Genomic DNA, 22,170 nt, shown 5'->3' with positions numbered 1-22,170 from the left:
GCCTGTAGTCCCAGCTATAATACTTGGGTGGCTGAGGCGAGAGGATCACTTGAGCCCAGGAATTGGATGGAGCCTGCAGTGAGCTATGATCACCACCATTACACTCCAGCGTGGATGACAGAGTGAGACCATGTCTCAAAAAAAAACCTAAACATTAAAATTGCACTTAGTGATTAAGAAATACATCATAAAGTAAGCTCTCTAAGTTCCATAAAATATCATGTGCAGTTAATTTTGAGTTATGGTATTATAAAGAACTTTTAAAAACTAAAAGAATATACTAAGGAAAAATTATGAGTTGGTTATGGTATTAATAGAAACAATAATGTCAACAAAACAAAGCAAAATGTTGCTTGGATTTATTTCCCTAAAAGTAAGATAATTTAAAACTGCTTATTAGTTATGATAAAGAAAATACAGAACCTTTTCATATATCGTGTGTGTGTACATATATATACACACACACACATATATATATAAAATCATAGTTAACTAAAAAAACATTGGGTACTTGTAATGAGGATACTGAAGTCTGGCTCAACTCAAAAAAGATGTTAATTACACCAACTTCTGCCAAGCAAGCACTGTGAATTCCACAGAATACTATGGAAGAACATGCCTGCTCTTATTACTCTAGCATCACCTTAAAACTTTACAATCTACCAATGTGTATGAAGTTTAAGCATGCATATGAAATCAACAGAAACCACTTCATTAAACATTTCAAAGAAACCAAAAGTTTCATGACAGCATTTCAGAAACATTGAGAAATGAATTAAAGCTAACATTAATAGATTATACTTAAAATCTATTTTTCAAAATCAATGAATAACCTGTTAGAATAGAATAAGAAATATTTTAGAGAAGGATATGCATAAAAATCTAATACTTGTCAATTATTTCCCTTATCAATACTTAAGATGATAACAGAAAATCTAAGGTTTCGTGTATTTTTAATGTACAATTTAATATCCTGTTTTAAATCTATATTTCTAATTTGACATATTATTAAAATACAGCAAAATCATTACTCTTACAACATAAAATATGTTTGTTTGAAAACTGGGAAGAATATTTACATTCATTTTACCTAAATGTTTTCACATTGCATAATTCTGTGATAAAACCACAATAGTATAACTTCTCTTTCCTGTGGTATCAGAATCAGAAAAATGGCAGATGAGACATTAAATACTTCTCATGATAATATGTAAAGTTATTTTACAGTGAAGTATAAATTAAATTATACCAAATGCCTAAAGATGTAAGTATGGCTGAAAAAAATAAGGAGTTTTCACGTTTTAACAGCATTATTACCATAAAATATTACTTTTCATAGTAAACAGAGAAGGAAAATGTTTTCTTATTTGGCTTCTCTTGTAAAGGCTGGTGGAATTGAGGGGAAAGTAAAAGAGAGTCAAATGACAAAGCCAAATGTTCTGAAAGAAATACATTACATGTAATGTGAAAAATTACAATTTTGAAATAACACATGAAAATACATGAAATGAAAATATATAATTGTCTTATCACAGATTAAAAGTTTTTAAAAGCATGTAGTAAAAAAATTAAAATAATTTGTAACATAATTTTGTCACTTGGTAATTCAAAGAAATAGCCATCTTTCACAGTTCACAAAACTACTATATGAATGGTCACATATGCAATGTAAAGGTACACAAAATGCAAAATGCTGAGGTTATATTGGAGCGATTTATAACCACAGTAAGATGTGAATTTCTGACACAACCTCAAAAGAAATTTAAGATTTCATTATGAGGAATAAAAATTCTCTTTATTGCCCAGGATCAAGAAAACTGATAGCATTCTACCTTTAGAAATTAACATTATTTCTATTGGACACCTAAATAAAAGACTGCCAAAATGAATTTCCACTCACATGAAATCATGATATTATTTGTACTACAAAACAACAGTGTTTTTCAAGGCTTATCTAAAAAGTATTTCAAGAGTATTAGTTAAGGAATGGAGCTGGAGATACAAGCTAGCACAGGTATACATGGCATAAGGGCAGACTATTTAAAATTTGGTTTTTCATAGAATATATAAAATGGTGGTCATGGTGCTTATCCTGTACATAGTATAGAAACACTGCTTTTAAAAGCAGAGGTTGAAAAGCAGGTGGTTTTTACAGAACTAATACTTTTTATTTAAAAAACTTGTACAGAGTCCAGAAATTTTATGACACATAAATGGAATGATGTAAAGTTTCAGAGAGATTAAAGGGAGGTATTTCTTAGGTTCTAATCCCAGTTGGATGGAGAGCTAAAAATGGAAATTGTAAATTCCCACATCTACTTCCAGGATTAAGCAATTTAATATTTATTCAGTTCATACTACAAAAGTTGTTAGAATTCATTTTAAAAAGCACCCTTCAAGATCCAAATTCTCCTTAAAAATGTGAATGTTTCTTCTCAATTATGAAAAGTAACTTCTTTACATTTGTAACCTAAATTTTAAATTAAAGGAGAAACTTTAAAAAACAAAAAAATCCTTCCTCAGGCAAGCCTCAGTTCACTGGATCTATGTCACATTGATTTATAACGGTTATTTCTTAGGGGGGAAAAAAGCACACACAGATGCAAACAATTACTCCATTTTTGTAGGCAACAAGTGAGGTGGGTGGTAACTGAGAAATTTTTTTTAAATCCTGTCACAATATTCTGCTTTTTCTTAAGAAACCCTCCTCACACAACAAACGTTTGCCACATCAGAGAATTTCCAGGGCCTGAAGCACCACTTTGATTCCAGACCGCTGCAGGCATTAGCAGGAGGTAATTAGGGTAAAAAGTTCAGCCACAGTCCCATGTCTAGAGTCCTGCCAGAAATAAATTTCCTCTCTATTCACTGGTTTCTACTGTACCCTTCCTAACAATCATATTGAAAACACATTTATCTTTGTAGAGTTTGTTCCTCTTCTAATTAACTTTAAGGCATTTACAGTGTTTAATAATTTAAAATGGCACCAATCACAGCAGTTTTATCCTTAATAGTGGAGTGGTGTATTATCATTTTTCCACTATTGCTGATCCGTTTGACAAGTGACTCCCAGAAGTATGCACTACAGCTGTTTTCATCATGCTCTCTGGTCATCATAAACGTACATTTTATTTCCTTGTTTGAGAAAGGTACACAGACAAAATTGACAAACAGATGCATTTAGAACATGTTCTTTCAAATTTTTCAAGAAAGTGAACAAGATTAACCAGAAAATAAAGTTTCAAATATAATAGGAAATGATGTTACTTTACAATACACAAATTTATTATTGTGTTTCATATTTTTCACAGAAAGAAATATGAGGTACTACATCTAAATAAATGATAAAAATCTAATCATACCACACGTTTGAGTGTTTATAAGTTTATAAAAACTCCAAAGGGGCACTCAAAATACTGTCCCTAGTTCTACATCACTATCTCCACAGGCACATTCACCAATACCCACACAGGGAGGCTCTAATTACTATGCCAGTTATCTCACAGTAAACTGTTTTAACCTTTGTATGTTGTGTTTGAAAAACAAGATGTAAATAAAATTCTGTCAATGCAAAGAAAAACCTCTTGTTACATTGTTTTCTAACAAGAGATAGAATCAGTTAAAATAAAAAATAGCATATAACTCAATCAAAAGACTTTTTAAAAAAAGAAAAAATTAAATCTTGCCTCCAGGCTAATATTAATGTATTAGTTGTGACGACTACTTTATTGAGGCCAGAAAATTTATTTTTAAAATAAATTTTTATTTTGAAACATATTTTATGAGCATAAAACATAATTCAAATGGTTTATATTTTTCTCAAGGTTTTCAGCAAAGTACACATCCAAAGCGAATTTTTCTACATCTTTTCAAATTCTCTTCAAATATTTGATCCTCGATATCCTAAGGTATGACTAAAAAACCATTACACATAGAAACTAAGAAAAACATGACCCCCTCCCCTGTACCATCCTACACAAAATACACAAACCGGGATCTTACAGCATTAAAAAAAAATTTTTTTTCTCCACCCTTTCACTTAGCATGACCTTTCCTACAAAGCAACTATTCACAACTTCCTATTTGTCCCTTTTTTCCCCACTCATGATCTAGATGACATTAGGGATTTCTGCCATCTTTCAGGGAAATTTTCCAACTAGACTTGTGTATCATCATCATGTTTTATATGATTACAGTTGGATTTATACTTTTTTTTTTTGAGACAGAGTGTCGCTTTGTTTCCCTGGTTAGAGTGAGTGCCGTGGCGTCAGCCTAGCTCACAGCAACCTCAAACTCCTGGGTTTAAGCGATCCTACTGCCTCAGCCTCCCGAGTAGCTGGGACTACAGGCATGCACCACCAGGCCCGGCTAATTTTTTCTGTATATATTTTAGTTGTCCAGATAATTTCTTTCTATTTTCAGTAGAGACGGGGTCTCGCTCTTGCTCAGGCTGGTCTCGAACTCCTGACCTCAAGCGATCCACCTGCCTCGGCCTCCCAGAGTGCTAGGATTACAGGCGTGAGCCACCGCACCCAGCCTATACTTTTTTTTTAAACATTAAGAAATACTATTTAAAAGTGCTCAATGGGAGGCCAAGGTGGAATGATTGATCACTTGAGGCCAGGAGTTGGGAACCAGCCTAGGCAACATAGCAAGATCCCATATCTACAAAAAATTTAAAATATTAGCTGGACATGGTGGCATGCACCTGTCGTCCCAGCTACTCAGGAGTCTGAGGCAGGAGGATCACTTAAACCCAGAAGTTCAAGGCTGCAGTGAGCTATGATCTCACCACTGCTCTCTAGCCTGGCAGACAAAGTGAGATTCTCAGTCTGTCTTTCTCTCTCTCTCTCTCTTTCTCTCTTTCTTTCTTTCTCTCTCTCTCTCAGATATAGCTATAGATACAGGCATAGATATAGATAGAACTCAATAACTGGAATACTAAGAAGAAAAATTAAGAAACAAATCTATATTTAAAATGACCACAAATGAAAAAAAAGCACACCTAGGACTTCAAATCACAATTTATTAGTCAACCTCATAGGACTTACGAGTATATGACTCATGGTATCATCAACATAGGAAATAATGCACATTTCTAAATTGTTTTAATTATATGATAATTCCATATACTGACAATAAACAAAGGTTCATGGAATAAAAAAAAATGCTGGGAAATATATAACAAAGTATAACCTATGGCACAGCAAGTTCACTCCTACTTATATATACCAAACAGAAACATACACCCAAAAATGTATACAAATGTTCATATCAGCACTATTCACAAAAACACCAAAATGGCTAACTATCCAAATGTCTATCAACAACAAATACCACTGTCCTGTCCGGCATTATCTAACCACTTTCTCTACTATTTTTTAAATATTGTTTATCACTATACTATATATTTTACTCATTTCTCTATTGTTTCTTTCCTTGCTAACATGTCAGTTCTACCGATACACAGATTTTTATCTTCTTAGATCAGGGTTTCTCAACCTTGACCTTATCGACATTATGAGCTAGATAATTCTCTGCCGCCAAGGGCTGATCCACATTATAGGATGTTTAGCAGGTTGCTTAACTCTACTCACTACATATCAATAGCACCTTCACCCTATGACAACCAAAAATGTCTCCAGACACTACCAAGTGTTCCCTGGGGATCAAAATCATCCCTCCTCTTCTTCCCCTCAGTTAAAAACAAAGCCTTGGATTTTTACTACAAGGGTAGCTGACAGATAACAGGTACCCATAAACGTGTCTTGAAAGAATATAAAGAAGTCCTTTCTTAGAATAAGTATGAAAAATTCAAATAAAACAGTTGAGATTCCTATCTAAATGGCAGGAGAGGTGACCTATAGAAAACATTTTAAAGCAGATAAGGATTCCTTACATCTCACTGAGGCTGTACTGTAATTTAGAGAGTAAATTATATTAATATAGTCTTTGATTATAACAGATTTAAACCTTAAAGAAAATTACCTTTCTCAAATCCCAATACTTTGATACAAGAAAATCATCAAGTAATACAATTAGTGAGATTTAGCAAGGTTTTATTCTGGCTAAATACCATATAGCTACATCAACAAAAAATTTTCCAAAAAAAAATTTGCTGAAAAATACTCAATATATAAACTGTCATGGGTCTCCATAATGAATTGCTTAATTGTCTACCTCAATTTTGTCTTTAACATAATCATAACACAATGGTAATCTTTTTTCAGGTCTATTCACTGTACATATGCCCTGTTCCACCAGAAGGAGAGTAAGCGTGCCTGTATGGAATTCCACAAAGTCAGAATCTATGCAGATGTTCTTTCCCCTTTGGTTTTCCTTTAATTTCCAAATCTTGTAATCTAACCCTGAAGTTGACTGAACCAACATTTAAACCAGTTTAGCAATATCAGCCAAAAACTCAATCTGTTTTCTATTTATACGTCAAGACTGCATCCTTTTTGGTGGCTGAAAAAACTGTTGTTCTGAAATGATTACAGAGAAACTGCAATCCCTTTAGTTGTTTTATGAACTGGTTCTAGATGGAAAGCTTCAAGGCCTTTAGTTTAAGTGGCAGAGCAGAAGGAAAAAACAACTTTGAGCTCAAGACTCATACCTTTATATTTTTAACTGTATGCTAAAGTCACCTTAAGCTATTACAGCAAAGTATCTCCCCAAAAAACCTTATTACAAAGTGAAGAAGGCACTGCTATTCAAGGCCACTTATTACATAGAAACATGCTGCTTCTACTGAGGGAGGGGCAAGAAGGATATATTACAAAGGGGCATGACAAAACTATTGTGGGTGATGGATATGCTTATTATCTTGATTGGAATGATGGTTTCATGGGTATACACATATGTCAAAATTTATCAAACTGTACACTTTAAATATGTTCAGTTTATCATGTTTCAATTATACCTCATAAAGATATACACACATGCACTCTCATATAGCTTTATACATATGACCTTCTTTGGGGAATATAAACAAATTACCATTTTCCAGTGAAAGTAAAGACCCCTAGATATAATACTGGGTTAGGCCATTAAGACAGACAAACCTGTAGCACAAGCACCGCATGTGGTGGGTACAGTCACATTTCTCAGTCATAGAGGCAAAGATCCCCCCACACACACAAAAAAAAGTTATATAAATACATATGGAAAGAAATTCCTGGTAAAGAATACTATCTTACTACTCTTCATATCTTTCTGACCCAAATAATATGACGTGTACTTAATATGTACCAGGCTGTAATAAACACTTGAAAACACTGCCTCACTTAATAATTCTCACAAGAACCATGCACAGTAGTTATATATTAGCCCCACTTTAGAAATAAGGAAACTGAGCCTAAAAACTATTGAATAATTTAGTTCATACAGCTAGTAATTCATATCTAGGTCTGCGTGACCAAAACTGCTGTCCCTTCCATTATTCTATACTTCCGTTAATGGATTCAGGAATATCAATAAATACTATGGAATACCAACCCTAGGTTAAACCTATCTGTGAAGAAAATTAAAGAACACAAAATCAAAACATGATACATTAAACAAAAATACCATTACAGGTACAGTTTCTGTTCAACTAACACTACAAAAGCTGCCACTGAAGACCCAACATCATCATGCCAAGATTTGTTTTATAGGTTCCTTCTTCAAATATACATTATAGACTATTATCCTGTGGTGATCTTTCTTTATGTCACACTTCTAGGAACTCCTGTTAAATTTCCAGGCCAATAGGTCAGGAGAGATGAGAGAAGAGAAAAGCATTAGATATAGCTATTGGAAAATATACCTCTTTGCAACATTGCTACATGAAATATACTGGTAAAATGGCCAGAGAGATGATCCCATTCTAATAAATTTTTGGTCAATTTTTGTTCTTAACAAGTCTAGAATCAGACTGTACAGAAGCAAACCTTTCACAAACGCTTTCTTCTTTTTTGCCTTACCAGCTGCTATGGTCTAAATGTGTCCCCCAAAATTCAGATGCTGAAACTTAATCACCAATGTGATAACATTAAGTGGTAGGAGACTTTAGAAGTGATTAGGTCACAAGGGTGGAGCTTTCCCAATCTCAAGAATGAAATTAGCAACCTTACAGAAGAAGCAGAGACTGGGCCCTCACCAGACATTAAACCTGCCGCTGCCTTGATCATAAATGAGAATTTTCTTTTCCTCAACACTATGATACTAAAATTAAAACAAACAAAAAAAACCTGATATAGCCATAAAAGAAGAATCTCTGAGAAAAAAAGCACAAGATGAAAGACTAATTGCCTTCTCATAGTTTGATAATATTAATCCACCGTTGGTTTTCACTGCGTACATTTTACATTTCCCAAACACTATGATTACTTCTTGAGACAATACAATTTCCTAGGACACACAACCAATTCGGAAGAGTGAGCTAACTATAAAGAAAATACATTTCTCTTCTTCTACATTCATTTTCAATCCTCTTTACAAGACCATCTTTTGCTAAATGATTAAAGTTTTCTCGCTTTGTTTCTCTTGTAACTCTCTGTTCCATTACCCTCACCAATTTTTCAACCTTTCTGGGACTCCTGACACCCTTGCCCTCAAACCACACAATAGCTTAAGACAAAATAAAAGCTAAAATCAAGAGTGCTCTAAAACACATGGAAACATTGACTGCGAACAACAGATTAAGGAGCTGTGACAGTACTACCACATCAACCCTCTAAACCAGGCATATATAAGCAAAACTCTTTGTTCTAATACAAATATGGTTAATATGGTTCCTGTATCAATTGTTATATGATGAACCACTAGAAATCATACTGGCTTAGATCAATAACTAATTTATTTCTCACATTTTGAGAAGTGGATGAGTGGTTCCTCTGATGTTCTCTCCTGGGCTCATTCATGCAGCTATATTCTACCTCTGAGTTGGCTGAGGCTTGGCTCAGTTCAGAAAGCGAGGGCAGTTGGATCTCTTCTCCCATATGGTCTTTCACCATCACATGATAATGACAATGGTAGTTTCACATAGCAAACCCCAATATGAAAACATTTACCAAGTTGCATTTCTGGTATGTCTACTGACATATTACTGGTTAAAGCAAGTCTCACAAAGAAGCTCAGATTCAAGTGAGGGGGAACTCCACAAGAACCTTGACTGGTGTGACTGGGAAGTGTGATTCCTTGAAAGGCATTCCTATAATACTAATAAATGAAAACAGTGTACATATCAAAGTTGTTTGATATGATATTCTCTAACTAGAAACTGTTGTTTTGATTAAATTGGCAATAGTGTCTTTGCTCAAAATCTTACATAGAAATATTACTTATATTTATTTAAAACTGTGTTATGTGCAAAAACCATTATGCTAAAAAAGGGGGGTTATGTAAAGTAGTATAGTATTGATTTTCAAGAGCTATTATGTAAAGTAAATCTGTAACTAAATAAACAATTGCAGGTACGAAACAATGTCATGAATCAGAAATTCATAAACTTAGAATAGTCAAATAACAGGACAATATGAATGCTGAGTTAACTGAACTGAGGAAAAACTGTAAAAATGCAAATTAAAGCCAAAATCAGACAACACTACATATTAGTTAGAATGGTTGAAACTAAAAAGACTGACAATGCCAGGTGTTTCTGAGGATATAGAGGAACTGGAAATTTCATACACTACTGCTAGAAATGTAAAATTGCACAACCACTTAGCAAAACGTACATCTAAAATGTGATTCGGAGGCGGGGGGTTTGAAAAAGGAAAATAAAATGTGATTCAACCATTCTATTTGTAGGTATCTGCCCAAGAGAAAACAAAGCATGTCTCTACAAAGACTTGAATATAATGTTCATATCAGCACTATTGTAAAGTCCAAAACCCGAAAACAGCCCAAATATCCATCAAGAGGTAAAAGGATAATAAAACTGTTATATGATACTAGTTAGCAATAAAAATGAACTATTGATACATGTAACATGGTTGAATCTTAAAATAAATATGCTGAGCAACCAGAAGGTAGACCAAAAAAAGAGTACACATTGTATGATTCCATCCATATCAAACTTTGGACAATGCCAACTAACCTATACTAACACAAAGTAGACCAGTGGTTATCTAGGAGAAAAGGGCTAGTCAGGAGAGAAGAATTACAAAGAGACATGAGGACAGTTTTGAGAAAAATAGATATACTCATAACCTTGTTTGTGGTAATGGTTTCCTAGGTGAATACATGTGAAACATATAAAACTGCACACATTAAATATTTATAGTTTATTGCTTGTCAATTATACCTCAATAAAGCTGTTAAAAGTGTGTATGCACACATACATTATAATCTTTGCTGCTACAATTTATGATTCTCAGTGAGGAATGATGTCAGTATATCAGAGAAGTTGCATTAATAAATAAAATTTACAGACTTTTACTCTTTTGTGCTATAATTTAACAGCAATTGAATACAAAGTACACTAGATCAATTGAATACAGAAAACCAGGAAAAAACATGGTCTTCATGGCTCAGTTTGACCATGTGCTCAGGCTTTAAAGTGCTTAACACATTGACTGCCATGTGAGTTGTATTTAATTCACGCTAGTTTTGAGCCTGGGGCCTCATGAAACATAGTAATTCATACATCTCTTCACCTTGGGAGCCATAAGAACTATTTTTCAGGTTGAATACAACTCACACAGAGAAAACAATAAAAACTAACATTTTTTAATTAAATTAGAAAGGATCATTTTGTTTTTGAAGTTTTTATTCTATTTTCATAATAAAACACTGTAACCCCAAGGAAAAAAAATTTCTTCTAGGGTGGCAGGCAATGTGTTAAAGTGTGTTATTCCCTGGTGTTTGTCCATTTTGTTCTTTTCTCCATAACTTAACACTCCCACCTCTTCTTTACACCCCCATTCCATCAAGGTATCTTTGCCTTTTTTACATAAAATCCTTTACTTACTAGTATTTGTTTTATTAGTATTAAAACTTCTTTTTAAATGTCCTAATTTTGTATTACAATTATTGCTCTGATTACAATGTTGCATAAATTTTCACCAAACATACTTCTATCAGTTTTCACGTAACATTTTGCAGAATGTAAGTATGCTGCCCCTCCAAATACATACTGCATTCTCAACATCTTGTTCCTTGCCTTGGGAGACTGATCCATATCATATGGCTCACATTGGTGGGCTCTCTGAATCTTCAGAGCCCAGCCCCTGACTTCTGGCTGGGTTCACCCCATGCAAGGCATCTGGAGAAATGAGATGCCTTGCTGTCAGGTTACTGCAGGTAGGCAGAATCTCTTTCCCACAGGCCATATTTTCTGTAGGTAACGTTCTTCATATGGTTTTCTCTGCAGGTTCTGCTAAGAGTTCTCTCTCCTTGCTTAGAAATGAAAACAGGCCTGTAATCCTAGCACTCTGGGAGGCTGAGGCGGGCGGTTCGTTTGAGCTCAGGAGTTCGAAACCAGCCTGAGCAAGAGTGAGACCCCGTTTCTACTAAAATAGAAAGAAATTACATGGACAACTAAAAATACATATAGAAAAAATGAGCCAGGCATGGTGGTGGCACATGCCTGTAGTCCCAGCTACTCAGGAGGCTGAGGCAGGAGGATTGCTTGAGCCCAGGAGTTTGAGGTTGCTGTGAGCTAGGCTGATGCCATGGCACTCGAGCCTAGGCAACAGAGTGAGACTCTGTCCCAAAAAAAAAAAAAAAGAAAACAGGTCTCAGCTCCCGTACATCTTACTTTATGTAAACTCTCTTCAAGTTACCCATATTTGAGTATGTTATCTGTTTCCAGTCAGAACCCTAAGAGCACATATTTTTAGAAATACATGTATCATATTATAGCAAGCAAGGCAGTTCTTTTTTTTTTTTTTTTTTGAGACAAAGTTTTGCTCTGTTGCCCAGGCTAAAGTGCCGTGGAATCAGCCTAGCTCACAGCAACCTCAAACTCCTGGGCTTACACCATCCTCCTGCCTCAGCTTCCCAAGTAGCTAAGACTACAGGCATGTACTACCACACCAGCTAAGTTTTTCTATTTTTAGTTGCCCAGCTAATTTCTTTCTATTTTTAGTAGAGATGGGGTCTTGCTCTTGCTCAGGTTAGTCTTGAACTCCTGACCTCAAGTGATCCTCCTGCCTTACCCTCCCAGAGTGCTAGGATTACAGGCATGAGGCACCACACCTGGCCAGCAAGGCAGTTCAAAAAATTAAGCCAATGTTTCTTTAGATTGGTCACCTGCACATAACAATTTTGGTAGGCCTTTTGAGATGTGTACCAATTTCAGTAATAAGAAAATATATAATGTCGGCCAAATATGATCTCACACACCACCCAAATGTGTCCGTAGTTCAAACACTACATTTTAAAATAAATAAATACCTATGCAACTTTCCCATAGTTATAATTTTACATACTGTATATCACTTTAAACTAACAGATCACTCTAACCTCCCACTGAGATATGTCCCGCCTATGATTTAAAACTGTATTAAGTGTGAGTCAGGTGTGTAGTGTCCTGGCTCTTTGCCTTATCACCACAGGAAAGCTAAAAATTGGCTTTAAATGAATAAGTGAACTGGGGTTATGATAAATGTGCATAATTAACATTTATGCTAGGGTCTCTTGTTTACTAAAGGCAGTGTTAACATTTCAAGATATATAAAAAATATCCCTAAGCCACAGGACAAAAAATAATTAAATAGAAGTAATAGTAATGTCATTTTATTGCCTTAAGATTTCCCTACATCCATAATTAGATAGACAGAAATCATATCTAGTAGGTACTGGAGCCTTAGTGGTTCTAAGTTAATACTAAAGCCCAGAGGCCCATGAGTCATCCATGTTATTGGATCCCCTAGTATGCTAACCCATCTCATTAAAAATTTCTATGCCAGTGCAGCAGCTCTCAGCATAACAGTATACCAAAGATGTAAAAGCCTTTCTTTGAGCAATAAAGACAGCCACAGAGCCATGGCAGAGAATTACAAGAAAAGCCAGAATACCCACACAAGACATGAAAAATGCCAGAGAGACAGGTAAGTAAAAGACTTGGTGCATGAATCTGTTGCCAAGGAACTGCTGGAAGAGTCCATGTCTATGAGCAGCAAAGACTGGAAAACTGAGTGCCCACAGAAGTACTATCAGTCTAAACTGAGATTCCATCAGACCTCACAAACACAACAAATAAAAATCAGGCAAAACTGAAAACACTAAGTGTTATATGTCAGGATTCTGGGACATTTCATGGCAAAAAGAAAAGTCACATACCTATTATCCCAAGCAATTTCCTTCTGCTTCTAATTAACATAACTCATTTACTTTAGACAAAGACTGAAATAAAGTCATTTCAGTACCACTTCAAGACCATGACACTGTGCTTAACTTGCATCTAAACAACTACAGCTTTAGGGGACTGGCTCCAAATACCACTCCATGGACTTCTGCCAATCCAAGATGACATTTTTGGCAGCTCGTAACAAAATGAGAAAAATATTAATATTGTGAACTAACTGTATTCTATTTTTTAATTCTTTTATTTCAATAGATTTAGGGGAACAAGTAGTTTTTGGTTACATGGATGAATTGTATAGTTGCGATGTCTGGGTTTTTAGTACACCCATGACTGAATAGTGCACACTGTACTACCTATCGGGTGCAATGTATTCTATTTAATAAATAGGCCTTAATTTTGAAATTAAGTCATTGCTTCTATTTAGCTATTAAAATTATTTTGCTTTCCTCAATGTAAATTTAAAGTAAGAACTGATAATCTTATAATTTTTAATGTCTTTGCTTGGCAAAAAAATTTTTTTAGTTTTTCTGATTCTTGAGATCCAATTTTGGAAACGGCCACAGGGTGTTTATTTAGCAAGGGATAAGGAATTCCTAACCAACTGAGATAAATTTTCTATCATTCTTAGAAGAATTTCTCCCCACCATATTGATATGGTGGGAGTCTCTGGACAAGACTTTTAACCTCTTTCTTCATTTGTAACATGTTAAATCACATGATCTTTAAGGTCCTTTCCACTTCCAATATTCTATGATTCTCTCTACGTAAAGATCACATTTCCACATGATGTGTATAACGTGATCATAGTATATTGGATTATATATTCTTCAGGGTCTGCAATCAGCTGTTGAATAATGTTACTCTTTTACTATTATTCATAGCCAGCAAGAACCTAACCATAAACAGCTACATTCTAGAAAGTGTTTAGCATATAATACACAATGAACTTTGTTTCCTCCCTCCCTCAAATTATTACATAAGGTACTGCCTTAGTTCTTGGATCAGTAACACAATAAACCTTATCCCTTTCCAAGAGCTTAAATGACTTATCTGGAATGATTATGGTGTGGTCTCTTTCATACACAAAAAATATATAAGACAAAACAATACAATACCTAAATAAATAGCATTTTAATGACTGTCATCAATGTAGTAAGAGGCAGTACTTTAAATTTTGAGCTAAATGTAATGTGTTTATTTATAAAGGATAAAATAAGAAAAACTGGGGTTCTTTTGTTAAGAGCTGATTATATGAACTGGGTCATTCTTGCTATACCCAACTAAAACCAAGTTAAGGGGCAAAGGGAAAAAAAAACACTTGGGGCACATAGCACCTGCTCCAAGAATTCTCTGCAAGTCTGCTGAAACGGCCTGGCATAACCCTAAGATTAGTTTTACCTATTAGCTGCTGAAATGAACTACCATGACTACTGCTGTCACTCACCATTCAGAGCATGCCAGCTCCCGAAAACTTCAATAGTGCCAATGAGTTTTCTTCCAAAACAATATGTAGCATTTCTCTCCCACCTTATTTTTTTTGTTCTTCAGATTTACCAAAAGCCACTCCAATCTGTGCATATGCCCTGAATTGCAATTCTGTTTAATATGCATTCCCAAATACAACATCTTGCATAGAAATTCATCTCTATATTTTTATTTATTTTGACTTTAACACTTTCCATAGCAACTCCCATCTTCTTTGAAAAGGCAATATAAATTTCTAAATGAAAAATTATACATCAAAAGAAAATCTTTTTAAGTTTTCCAAAGAATAATTTAACAGGCAGTATTAGATGTGAATATAAACAACTGACAAAGTCTAAAGTACCTGGTGCTCAATAAAGCATTTGCCAGGGAGATGGACAGCAACCAGCACATCCCATAACTCTCCAAAAGGGGAAGGATGTCATGAGATTTTATGCCCCACTGGCTTTGAGGATGTCAACACCCAGGTTCAGTACATATGATTTCTCAGATTAAGAGATTTTCTCAGCCGGGCGAGGTGGCTCATGCCTGTAATCCTAGCATTCTGGGAGGCTGAGGCAGGAGGATCGCTTGAGCTCAGGAGTTCAAGACCAGCCTGAGCAAGAGCGAGATCCCGTCCCTACTAAAAATAGACAAAATTAGCTGGGCGTGGTGGTGCGTACCTGTACTCCCCAGATACTCGGGAGGCTGAGGCAGAAGGATCCCTTGAGCCCAGGAGTTTGAGGTTGCTGTGAGCTAGGCTGATGCCACGGCACTCTAGCCCAGACGACAGAGTGAGACTCTGTCTCAAACAATAAATAATTAATTAATTAAACTAAAACAACAGCAACAAAAGTATATTTCACTATGCAGAACTATTTCAGCAAAATATATGCCTAACAAAAATCCTCTTAAGAAGCTACTGCTTAGGGGTGGACGGCTTCACAGCCCGCCCCTTTAAAAAAAAATTAAAAAAAAAAAAAAAGAAGGTACTGCTTAAATACAGCTATATTAGTACAATTTACATTATGTGGGTATTTTTAAAGATAAATAATGGGACTCTTAAATGCTATGTGTTTTGATTACAAAGGCAACAGTTTTAAAAAATAAAAAACCTGATAAATATCTACACACCAGAATCTTTCAACTGAAAGAGATTTAGAGATATCTAATCCAAGCCTGTCTTTTTATAAGAAAGCAACTAAACACCAGAGCAGGGATAAACAAACTGCTTAATTACTCCTAACTTAACCTCCTACCTTTTTTTTTTTTTTTAAGAAATGTTTATTACCTCTGAAAATCACTGAACAACTGGTCAGAAAACAGAAAAGTAAGTGTAAATACATAAACCTGAAGGTTGGGGCACCCTTAACGATGCAGGCATGTCCCATCTACAAACTAGCAAGGTCTGTATGTACGGAGGAATGCCCTCTATAATGACAAGCAGTATAGTCAGTGGAAAGAGGCAGGCAGAGGCCTAATTCCTTGATTAACTGTGTGACTAAACTTCTGTTAGCTTCAGTTTCTTCATGTATAAAATGAGAATAACACAGTCTCCTTTACAAGTTCCTCGTCAAATTAAACGAGGTTACATAACAGAAAAAAATTTTACAAATCTAATTGATAGCAGGCATTCATCAAAACTTACTTTTCCTTCCATCCCTTGGTGCTATTTTAGCATAGTCAACAAACACGTGCCTCATAAAAAATTAGGATTATAACTTATTTTTTTAATCCCAGGACCTGGGAAACAGATGGTAAAAGAATTCATTTACAGCTAGATTTCTCTGTTATTATATTCAATTTGAGTGAAGGTATCTAGAATAAACCACTATGGCAAAAAAAAAATTTATTTTGAGCTGATGGCACTGAGTTCCTAATATCCTTGATCTACCTAAAAGGAGGGCCTTCCAAAAGAAATCAATTGTCATAAATTCCCTCTTCCAGGACCACACCCAAGCAGACATTGTCAAAAAACTATCATATCTTCCATCTATTCTCCTAAGGACCCAATTATCTTTCCAAAATGTCATTTGTAACATTAAAAAAAAGAGATTTGTTTTTCTGTAAGTGCCCTTTCTCCCACTCCCCTTCTAAGATGTCATGTTTTCCCAAATGTGTCCCCCTGCCCATCTGCGTCCCCATCTCATACTGAGATGGTATATAATCCACCTTAAGTCACAATTCTTTGCAAACTTCTATGTGTACATATATAATTAAATCTGACTTTTTTGGCCTCTTGCTAATCTGTCTTTTGTCAGTTTAATTTGCAGGGTCCCCCCCACCAAAGAATTTAAGAGAGCAAAGAAAAAGTTTTTCTTCCCCAACAGTAGTTACTAGAGAGTCTACTCTATTCAACATTCAACATTGCTCACCTACTACAAACATTTAGAGAAAAACTTAAAATATATACACATACACACAAATCACTCTGATTAGAAAAAAAAATTCTATTTACCAACAATTATAATGTAACACTCACAAGAAACAATCTCATATAAAAATGTCTTCGTAGGCCGGGCACGGTGGCTCACACCTATAATCCTAGCCCTCTGGGAGGCCAAGGTGGGTGGATCGCTCGAGGTCAGGAGTTTGGGACCAGCCTGAGCCAGACCCTGTCTCTACTAAAAATAGAAATAAATTATCTGGACAACTAAAAACACATATAGAAAAAATTAGCCGGGCATGGTGGCGCATGCCTGTAGTCCCAGCTACTCGGGAGGCTGAGGCAGGAGGATCGCTTAAGCCCAGGAGTTTGAGAGCTAGGCTGACGCCATGGCACTCACTCTAGCCCCGGCAACAAAGTGAGACTCTGTCTTCTTGAGAGTAAACATTTTAACAAAGATACAACACACAACAGTTTAGTTTATTGGAATCAGATCAGCAATTAAATAAGTGAAAAGGAAATGCTTATTTTCAGCTGGCCTCTTGCATTAATTAGAAAGGTAGAAAACAAGAGGTGAGCACACAGGCAAGAAGAGAGCTTGGAATAAAGATACAGTAGGTCTACAGTTCATGAAATGACTTACAGACTTAATTCAAAAGTTTCTTTACATTTATTTACCAATAACCATTCTTAAAACAACTTAGCAAATGACACAGACATATAGAAGTCTCTTCCTAGAATAATTTCCCTACCATGAAATAAATTAATTTTAAAGAGTAAAGACAGAAGGAGGGAGGAAAAAAGAAGCTATTGTACATTATTTTAAATAAGCACTTGCTATTAAGTCAGCATTATCTTCATTATACCTGTGATGATTAATTTTATGTGTCAGCTAGAAAAAAGTATCCCTATATTTATTTAAACATTATTCTGTAAAGGTATATTTTTTTAGGTAGGATTAAAATTTAAATTAGTAGACTTTGAGTAAAGCAGATTCTCCTTTATAAGGTGAATGTGCCTCATCCAAACAGTTGAAAGCCTTAATAGGAAAAAGACTGACCTCTTTAGAGGAAAAGGAAATTCTCCCTTCAGACTGGAATTTGCAACTCTTTGCCAGGTTTCCAGCCTGCCAGGCTACCAGGCAGATTTTGAACTTACATTACATACACACCCACACTGGTTCTACTTCTCGGGAAGACTCTAACTAATACAATGCCCTAACCATCAAATTCATCACTCAGTAAATGATTTCATCCCCAAGTATAATCACATGACCACCATAAAATTCATCCCTCAGTCAATGATTTCATCACCAGGTATAATCACACTACCACCATAAAATTTATCCCTCAGTAAATGATTTCATCACCAAGTATAATCAGACTACCCTTTCCTTTTTGACACTACTTAATAAATAAATCCTATAAAAACAAATCTCCTTAATCATACAGCTAGCAGGGTTGAAAAGGAAAGGAGAATCTTAAAATTGCAAAGCAAGATAAGCTATGCAGGTAGCTGAGTTCCACAAACACACCTTTTTGTGGGGCTTTCACATGTCTGCATACACCTGAAAAACTGAAAAGTAAACAAACTTTCACTTCTTGAATATGGTGTTGAGTTCCTCTAATGAATTTATTATTTCACGTTTTAGATCTTTTTAAGTACAGAATTTCCATTTGGTTTTTATATAATTTCTAACTCCTTGTAGAGATTCTCTATTTGTTGAGTTATTGTTGTCTTTAAACATAGTTCATTGAGTTCTTAGAACATATTCATAATGGCTGTTATAAAATTCTTGTCTGTAACATTTAATACCTGGAGATAATCAGATATGATTTCTATTGTCTGCCTTTTGTTCAGTATGCCACACTTTGCTATTTCTTGGCATGTCTCATGATTTTATATTTGGAAATAGACACTTTATTGTATATGGCATAACAACTCTGGATCCTATGAAATCTGTCTTCTTCCATAATATTAGTTACTGATGTCCATGCTTAATTTTATTATTTATTTTATTCTTGCTTTATTTTAGAGCCTGATTTCTGGGGAATTGCCCCTGTGTCTATGCATCTTAGCGGTCAGCGAATGATTCAACAAAGTTGAATACTGTAAGTCAACAAAGTTGTCCTTTGCCAAAGGATCTGCACATCTTCCCAGATTTTTCTTTCCCCTGGACCCTTCTGTCACTCCTCTGCATACGCATGAAGGCTCAGTTAACCATTACCTTAGGCTGAAGGAGCCACTGGCCATTGAAATTCACATGCCACTTATATAGTAACTTTCACAGATAATGCTGCTAGGCATCCACAACACCAAGCACAGCAGGCAGGGTACTATTATTCCTCACAACCTTCCTCACCCTGGAAGACCCTCTACACCAACAAAGCCTGGAAGCGGGAAAGGGTAGAGTGGGATGGAAGCAACTACAGGCATGAATGCCACAGATTCCCACTGTTGTTGTGCCAAGTTTAACAGTTTCTCAAGTGTAAACACTTTTCAGATTGCTGCATGCCTTTGGTTGAGTTCCAGAACACTACAATAGTTGTTTTCACCTGTTTTGCAGGTGGACTTAGTGCTAAGTCACAAACTCCCATCATTTTTTTTTTTTTTGAGACAGTGCCTTGCTCTGTTAGCCAGACTGGAGTGCAGTGGCATGATGGTAGCTTACTGCTGCCTCAAACTCCTGAGTTCAAGCAATCTGGCCACCTCAGCCTCTTAAGTAGCTATGATTACAGACATGTGCCATCACACATGGCTAATTTTTTTTATTTTTTTGTAGAAGTAGGGTCTCACTATGTTGCCCAGGCTTGTCTTGAACTCCTGGCGTCAACAGGCATAAGCCACCATGCCTGGCCAACTTCATAATTCTTAAGTATTTATTCCAGTTTCTCTTCCACTACTATAGCTTTATAATCTATGTTGCAAGTCCTACTTACCCTTCTACATCTACTGCAGTATTTCTCATTCCTTAAGACCTAACTTATGCTGCTCCTTCTCCATTAGGCTTTCTCTCATTAAACTTCGCACACTGATCTCTCCCTTCTCTGAATTCCTGTCAAACATCAATATTAATTAATTATTTCATATGTGTTGTGCTTTCTTTTCAGCGAAGTCTTTGGGGAAAGAAAATGGGTTTCCATGATTTTATATCCTTATCCTATACTTGGCAAAGCGTTGAATACACGGTAAATTCTCAAACACTTTATGTCTATTTCTATCCAAAAATTTACTCTTAAAGAAATTTGCCTTGTAGCCCATGAAGTCAAATCATACCCCTAAGAAGCAATAATCAAGACTCTATGTCGGTATCAATCTCTGGTGTTCAAAAAAAAAGACTCTATGATTTAACCATATTATATCATTAACACATTCTTTCCTTCTCCAGTGCCCCAGTGCCCCATGACCTAAAGTGCATACTGTGAGCTGAAAGCCTATGGCAGAAGCTGCTAGTGGCCAACTTAATATCCATTTGATCATCTTCCTTTACAAACAAAACCACAGTCACTTCCCAGCTTTCCTTGCAGCTAGGAGTTCAATTTGAGGAGATACACAAACTGAAAAGAGTAGCCATCTTGAGAAAGAAAAAGGCGTCAAATTATAAGGATGTCAAAGCTAGAACACACCTAGGTCACGGATGACATCACCAAAACTTTCTATTAGCCCTGGACTTCCTATCCATAGGCTTCTAATTACATGATTTGTGTAGGCCATGGTAACTTTACAAGCACTTGAACATAATTCCCAATTGGAATTAGGTAATGAAAAGGTCACTATAAAACTGATAATTCATCATAAACCACTGAGAAGAGTATTATTTCCATTTAATATATGGATAAAGTAGAGAAAACATCTAACTTTATGATTAATAACAATTCCCCACCTTAGTCCACAGCCCTCTCATTGTCAAAAATGCAACCAGCATGGAAATAAGAGCATGCCTGCTTGAGTTTGAATCACTAGCTCCACTGTGTGAAGCAGTGCCTCAGTATTTCTAGACTGCAAAATAGGAATAAGAATGGTGTTTTTTCATAGTATTACTGTAAGGAATAAAAGAGAAAACTTATGCAACACCTATAAAGCAGTGTCAGGCACATGCTACAGCATCAACAAATGTCAGTTACTGTTAATAATAATAATTTTTATTACATAACAAAAATAAGTTATTATTATTCCCATCTAATAGTAACTTCTAATCTGCTGTAAAAAGATCATATAAAAGTGACTATATTAGAAACACATGAACTAAAAAACATTTTCTCAATGATGAGACTATATTCTAATCTAATATTTCTTTTCTTTTGGCTCCAGCTATCACCCTGCTTACGAAAAAATAGAGAACAGAGAAACAGTAAGTTTAGTGACTGTGTCACTAACTATGAAAACCCTAAATATGTTTTACTTCCTTTTTCTTCTCTCTTATGAAAGCTTAGTCTTACGATTACAAAGATTTTATAACATCAAAGTTTTCCCTCTGGAATAATACAAATCTGTAATGGGTGATTCAAAGAAATTTTTAAATTTCCTTACCCAGATGATCCAATGCTCTTACAAACACCAAGGAGGGGTCTTTTTTCAGCAAAGTTATCAGATTTTTGAGCACCTGATAGGGAGCATAAAACAAACTGTAAACTTTGAGAAATATTCTTGTATACTTCTTGTTATTTTCACAATTTCAAAATACAACTGAAGACAGAAAAGTATTCATTATAAATTGACAAACTTTATACACTGACTGACCAAAAAATAGAAAAGCTAAATAAACCAACATCATTTAAAAAATTGAACGAGGCCGGGCATGGTGGCTCACGCCTGTAATCCTAGCTCTCTGGGAAACCGAGGCGAGCAGATCGTTTGAGCTCAGGAGTTCGAGACCAGCCTGAGCAAGAGTGAGACCCTATCTCTACTAAAGACAGAAAAATTAGCCAGGCGTCGTGGTGTGTGCCTGTAGTCCCAGCTACTCGGGAGGCTGAGGCAGTAGGATTGCTTAAGCCCAGGAGTTTGAGTTTGCTGTGAGCTAGGCTGA

The 22,170-nt window shown here is 35.5% G+C and overlaps 1 protein-coding gene across 14 annotated transcripts in view; it reads right to left on the bottom strand.

Annotated features, from left to right (window-relative positions):
• Positions 1–22,170, bottom strand: part of BCAS3 (BCAS3 microtubule associated cell migration factor) — a 553,048-nt gene that overhangs the window by 451,314 nt on the left and 79,564 nt on the right. For all 14 annotated transcript variants that reach the window (XR_006728831.1, XR_006728832.1, XR_006728830.1 and 11 more), the window contains exon 7: positions 21,675–21,747. Coding sequence is in view for 11 of the 14 variants with exons in the window: in XM_045525584.1 (XP_045381540.1) it covers positions 21,675–21,747 (73 nt within the window). In the remaining 3 variants the exon portion in view is untranslated. The remainder of the gene's footprint in view (positions 1–21,674; positions 21,748–22,170) is intronic.

Source organism: Lemur catta, chromosome 15, assembly GCF_020740605.2.
Source record: "Lemur catta isolate mLemCat1 chromosome 15, mLemCat1.pri, whole genome shotgun sequence".
NCBI lineage: Eukaryota > Metazoa > Chordata > Mammalia > Primates > Lemuridae > Lemur > Lemur catta.
This window is presented reverse-complemented; position numbering and strand designations above follow the sequence as displayed.